Here is a 5,000-nt window from a genome sequence, read left to right as displayed (position 1 = left end):
GGGTAAATAGAAGATTCAATTTAAAACAAGATTGCAGTTTGAAATTAATTCCTCAGAGCTTCTGCCGAATAAACTGCTGCCACAACAGCTGTGGAGGCGACCCACCTGTAATTCTCTAGACAGAACCACGTTGCTGGTGTCTATCGGGCTCGGGTTGAAACCGTTTGCCTGCCAAAACATGAATAAAACAGGTCAGAAATCAGCCATGAAAGCAAAACATGTAACAAACTGCCAAACACTCGTGTTGTGAGACAACGGCAGACGCTGTATGAGCCATCAGACTGTACCTGAGATCCGTGGGAGATCTTGCGCATCTTCTCGCTCTCCCGCTGCAGGGACAAGGTCTCTCCATCCTTGGTCCTGTCCACGTTCCAGCCCATGGCCAGCATGCTCTTCAGAGACTCCCTCACTGGCCACCTGTAGATCTCCTTCTCCTGGGGACGGTAAACACACGGTACAGTATACGGTACAGTCCTGTATGGTACACACAGTCTGCAGCACAATCCATATGCTACTAGATGTGGTATTGTACCTTCTCTGTCAGGCCTTTGTAGGTCCTGAGTTGAGGGTGAGTCTTGGCCTTCTCATCTACACAATCCCCATACTTCCAGCCCAGCATAACCTGAGGAGCAGAGATACATACTGTACTAGCTGTCTGCCCAGTTGAAAAGAAAGGAAAAAAGCATTTTACGGTATATACAGTACCAGTCAAACGTTTGGACACACCTTCTCATTCAATGGTTTTTCTTTATTTTTATTATTTTCTACATTGTAGATTAATATTGAAGACATCAAAACTATGAAGGAACACATATGGAATTATGTAGTGAACAAAAAAGTGTTAAACAAACCAGAATATGTTTTAGATTTTAGATTCTTCAAAGTAGAACCACCTTTTGCTTTGATGACAGCTTTGCACACTCTTGGCAGGTTTGCGTCTAAACTTTTGACTGGTACTGTACATGAGCATTTATTGATCAAACCACCTATTTATTACGTCTTATGAAAGGGAAAATAAAATGCTTTGAAGAACGCAGGTCGGAAGCTGTGGATTCTTCACATCTCATCTCTATGACGAGTCATAACAAATGGTAGAGCTTTGCATTCCTATCCAGATTAGTTGTAATTCGGCAGCGTCCCGTCCCCGTTCCCCTGGCGGAGCGGGGCTCGTCTCGGGGCCTACCTTCTCTGCTGACCATTTGTCATGGGAGTGCTCCCCGTATCTGTTGGCAAAGTGCTCCAGTTTCTCTGGAAGAGAGATGCTGTGGAGAGATGGGAACAATGACTCACCGAGAGTCATGGGAACAGTGACTCACCGAGACACACATCTGAGGCACTCAGGTTAAAGAAGGACAGGCCGCGAGAACAAAGTTCATGCATGTGTACTTTGCAAAATTGAAATTAAATATAAAAGTGTACTGTACATTAAATCAAAAATAAATGGCGCGTCCATGGCTCAAATAGGTCAGTGGAGTATTAAGTTAATTCAAAGTGCACTTAATTTGATTTGAACCCAATCATCTAACCATAACCCCCCCCCCCCCCTTTTACGACTGTCCTCTCTGTCGGTCACTCACTTGGCTGTGCTGAGCGGCTTGGGGTCAAAGTTGCCCTGGGCGTCCACCGACCCGGTCTTCTCCAGGGCCGTGCTGATGGAAGCATCCACGTAGTCGGGCGGCAAAGCCCCGGCGATGGCGCTGAGGCAGGGCATCGCCATCTTGAAGAGGTCCGCATCGTACTTCTGCAGAGGAGATAAGGTAGTGGTTTGTAGTGGGGCTGAGATCTCAGTTTCGGGTTCAACCGGAGATTAGGGAACGGCGAGAAGCCAATGTTTAATTCAGTGCTGTTCTAAATGCTGGCCCGGAGCTGCGGAGAGCAGGGAGGCTGAGGGATCAATGGTGGCTGCTCAAATATTGATGTTCTCCGCCTGGTCTCACAGCCTCCTCACAGTCCTTTAATGTGTGCACTCCAAGGTGTGCCCGGTCCAGACACTGACTTCAAAAAGACACTTTGAAACTATCGTGAATCTATCGTTTCGGAGAAATCCAGAGAAATGTAACTCCAAAACGACGGCAATGCAATGGTGTGTTCTTCCACAGATAACCCAATCGAATACTAATGCTTCACTTCATATATCACTTCAAAGCTACACTGGTACCAGAGAAGTCCACTAGAGGCTATCAACCATTGGCTTGTACAGTCCGTTCATGCATTGACACGGTCAGCATGTCATCATCAAAGCTGTGCGTAGCCTAGCTGGGTGAGTGCGCTATCAGTCTTTGATGCTTGTGCTAAAAGCCTTCACGTCCCTCTGGCTGGCGCAGAGAAAGATGGCGTCTTACCCTCTGTGAGAGCGAGTCAAAGACGCCCCAGAAGATCTTCTTGGTGAGGAGCAGCTCCTCCTCCGAGGCCATGCCGTAGTTGCCCCACCCTGACGGCAGGCAGTAGTACTTCCAGCTCTGCTCGTAGTGATTGGTCAGGAGCTAGGGGGGGGGGGGACAGGACGATGACGACAGAGAGGTCAGAGGTCAATCAGACACAGAGGATAGGACACTGACAACGCTCTGGCATTATACTATGGCCATACTAGTAAAACAGGATATAAAGCTGTTAATATGTCACAGGAAATTAATCCTCACTAGCTCGGTGTAAAGACACTTAACGGACGTCACATACATCAACGGAAGTGAAAACAACCGTGATCGGCCGTCCGCCCGGCAAGTCGGCGGCGATTACGTCTACCGTCCTACCCTCTGGACTGACAGACAGTGAGGAGGAGCGAAGTGGACACGGCTTTAATCAATTTCCTCCTAGCTGTTCCCTCAAGCCGGGCTCTTTGTTGATAAAAAATAAAACAGCACAGAGCCACAGGACGACTTCGTCATTACGAGGGAGCCAGAGGCAGAGGAATAACAATGGGTCTGCTTGATAAACAGTGTGTGTACCGCCCAGCAGGATGAAGAGCTAATAACCCCTCCCCCCTCCTCCCCCGCCACCCCCCCCCCAGGCAGGCAATAGAGCGTAGCCATGAAGGCAGGCAGGCAGGCAGGCAGGCCCTCACAGCTCTGGTGCTGTAGCCTGCCAGGGGGTAGAGAGAAAACAGCAGGAGGGAGAGGAGAGACAAGGAGAGAGAGAGAGAGACAGAGAGAGACAGAGACAGAGACAAGGAGAGAGAGAGAGTGACAGAGAGAGAGAGAGAGAGAGAGACAGAGAGAGAGAGAGAGAGAGAGAGAGAGAGAGAGACACAGAGAGAGAGAGAGAGAGAGAGAGAGAGAGGAGACAAGTAAAGACACACCCTGAGAGGCATCTTGCAGTACTCCGTTAGCAAGGGCACGTCAAAGACGAGGCGACGCAGGAGCTGCTGGAGCATGGAGGGACGCAGGTACCTGCAGACATACACACACACACACACACAAACACACACACACACACACACACACACACACACAGACACACAGACACACAGGCAAGGAGAGAACAGGAGATCAGAGGGATGTGACCCAGCGTACTGTGTCTGTATCAGCTACACTGTTTCAATGGCCACACAGTGAGGCTATTACTTACTGATGGGTACTGTAACCTGGTCAGGGTTAGCTTTGGGAGAATAGCTACACAATGATGGCCGCAGAGAAGACCTCCTCAAATCACTTACAGTACTTCACTTCATATAGAACTCTCACATACTGAATATGAGTGAGAGTGGACAGAGAGAGATGGGTCCATATTGGACAGAGAGAGAGTGATGGGTCCATCATGGACAGAGAGAGACTGATAGGTCCATATTGGACAGAGAGAGAGTGATGGGTCCATCTTGGACAGAGAGAGACTGATGGGTCCATCTTGGACAGTGAGAGACTGATGGGTCCATATTGGACAGAGAGAGAGTGATGGGTCCATATTGGACAGAGAGAGAGTGATGGGTCCATCTTGGACAGAGAGAGAGTGATGGGTCCATCTTGGACAGAGAGAGAGTGATGGGTCCATATTGGACAGAGAGAGACTGATGGGTCCATCTTGGACAGAGAGAGAGTGATGGGTCCATCTTGGACAGAGAGAGACTGATGGGTCCATATTGGACAGAGAGAGACTGATGGGTCCATATTGGACAGAGAGAGACTGATGGGTCCATATTGGACAGAGAGAGAGTGATGGGTCCATCTTGGACCTCCTTACTTGCACACGGCGAGGAGACACTCCTCGATGGCGTCCCTCTGGGCCTTGGTGAGCGAGCGGCCCTTGGACAGGCGGTAGATGGTGTGCAGCGTGGAGTCGATCAGCGCGGCGTAGTGCTCGGTGCCAGCGAAGTGGGGGGCGCAGCGAGTGAGCAGGGGCAGCATGGCGGAGCCGATGTACCTGTTCATGGCCAGGGCCGTCTCCGTGGTGCTCAGCACCTCCTGTAGGGGCAGAGGGTCAAAGGTCAGCGATGCGCGGGCATCGCCGCACGGTAGTTATCTCAGCGCCGGGGCAGAGCTCCGCCTCCTCCGGAATCACTATCATTAGCTACGCTCGCTGGTTTTGAACGGGCGCCAAGCGTCCAGGAGACTTCCCGTGTGAAAACGGATTCGATGTGAATGTGAAACAGCTGATGAAGGGCGGCGTTCTAACGACTAAGCCCGTTCCTCAGAGTCACATTGATCTTCTGTAGCGTTCTTTTAGAGAACCAAACAACAGGGACTGAGGGCCCTCAAGGGAGGGGAAGTTCATCCCGTCCTCAGAGAGCTGCTCCGCTTTCTTGATACCGGGCCGGAACGCTGAGCCTGGCGTCACGCCGCATGTGAATCAAGCAGACTTTTATTCGCTAAACTGCTGGGTTAAGCTGGTGCGTTGTCCTTGCTGCTTCAAAGCGCTGTGTGGGTGAATGGGCGCAGGGGCGGCTGGTGGCTCCGGGGCTATTCTTAGCCACCGCCACATTAACGCTGTGGTTCGGGTGGAGGGTCGCCTGAGTGAGCTCTCAGAACAAGCGGGGCCATGGATATTCCAGCTCTTATCGAGGGGCCTCG

The 5,000-nt window shown here is 50.9% G+C and overlaps 1 protein-coding gene across 1 annotated transcript in view; it reads right to left on the bottom strand.

The window, feature by feature from the left end:
* LOC310814160 (ryanodine receptor 3) overlaps positions 1-5,000 on the bottom strand; it is a gene marked incomplete at both ends in the record, with an annotated part of 112,956 nt that overhangs the window by 27,997 nt on the left and 79,959 nt on the right. The window contains 8 exons of the mRNA XM_083683460.1: positions 106-168; positions 288-434; positions 533-622; positions 1,184-1,262; positions 1,578-1,741; positions 2,343-2,483; positions 3,296-3,386; positions 4,174-4,394. Of these exons, the coding sequence (XP_083539586.1) occupies positions 106-168; positions 288-434; positions 533-622; positions 1,184-1,262; positions 1,578-1,741; positions 2,343-2,483; positions 3,296-3,386; positions 4,174-4,394 (996 nt within the window). The remainder of the gene's footprint in view (positions 1-105; positions 169-287; positions 435-532; positions 623-1,183; positions 1,263-1,577; positions 1,742-2,342; positions 2,484-3,295; positions 3,387-4,173; positions 4,395-5,000) is intronic.

This window comes from Argentina silus (genome assembly GCF_951799395.1).
Source record: "Argentina silus genome assembly, chromosome: 13".
In the NCBI taxonomy this organism is placed as follows: Eukaryota; Metazoa; Chordata; class Actinopteri; order Argentiniformes; family Argentinidae; genus Argentina; species Argentina silus.
The sequence above is the reverse complement of the archived record's forward strand: the minus strand, read 5'-3'. Positions and strand labels throughout refer to the sequence as shown.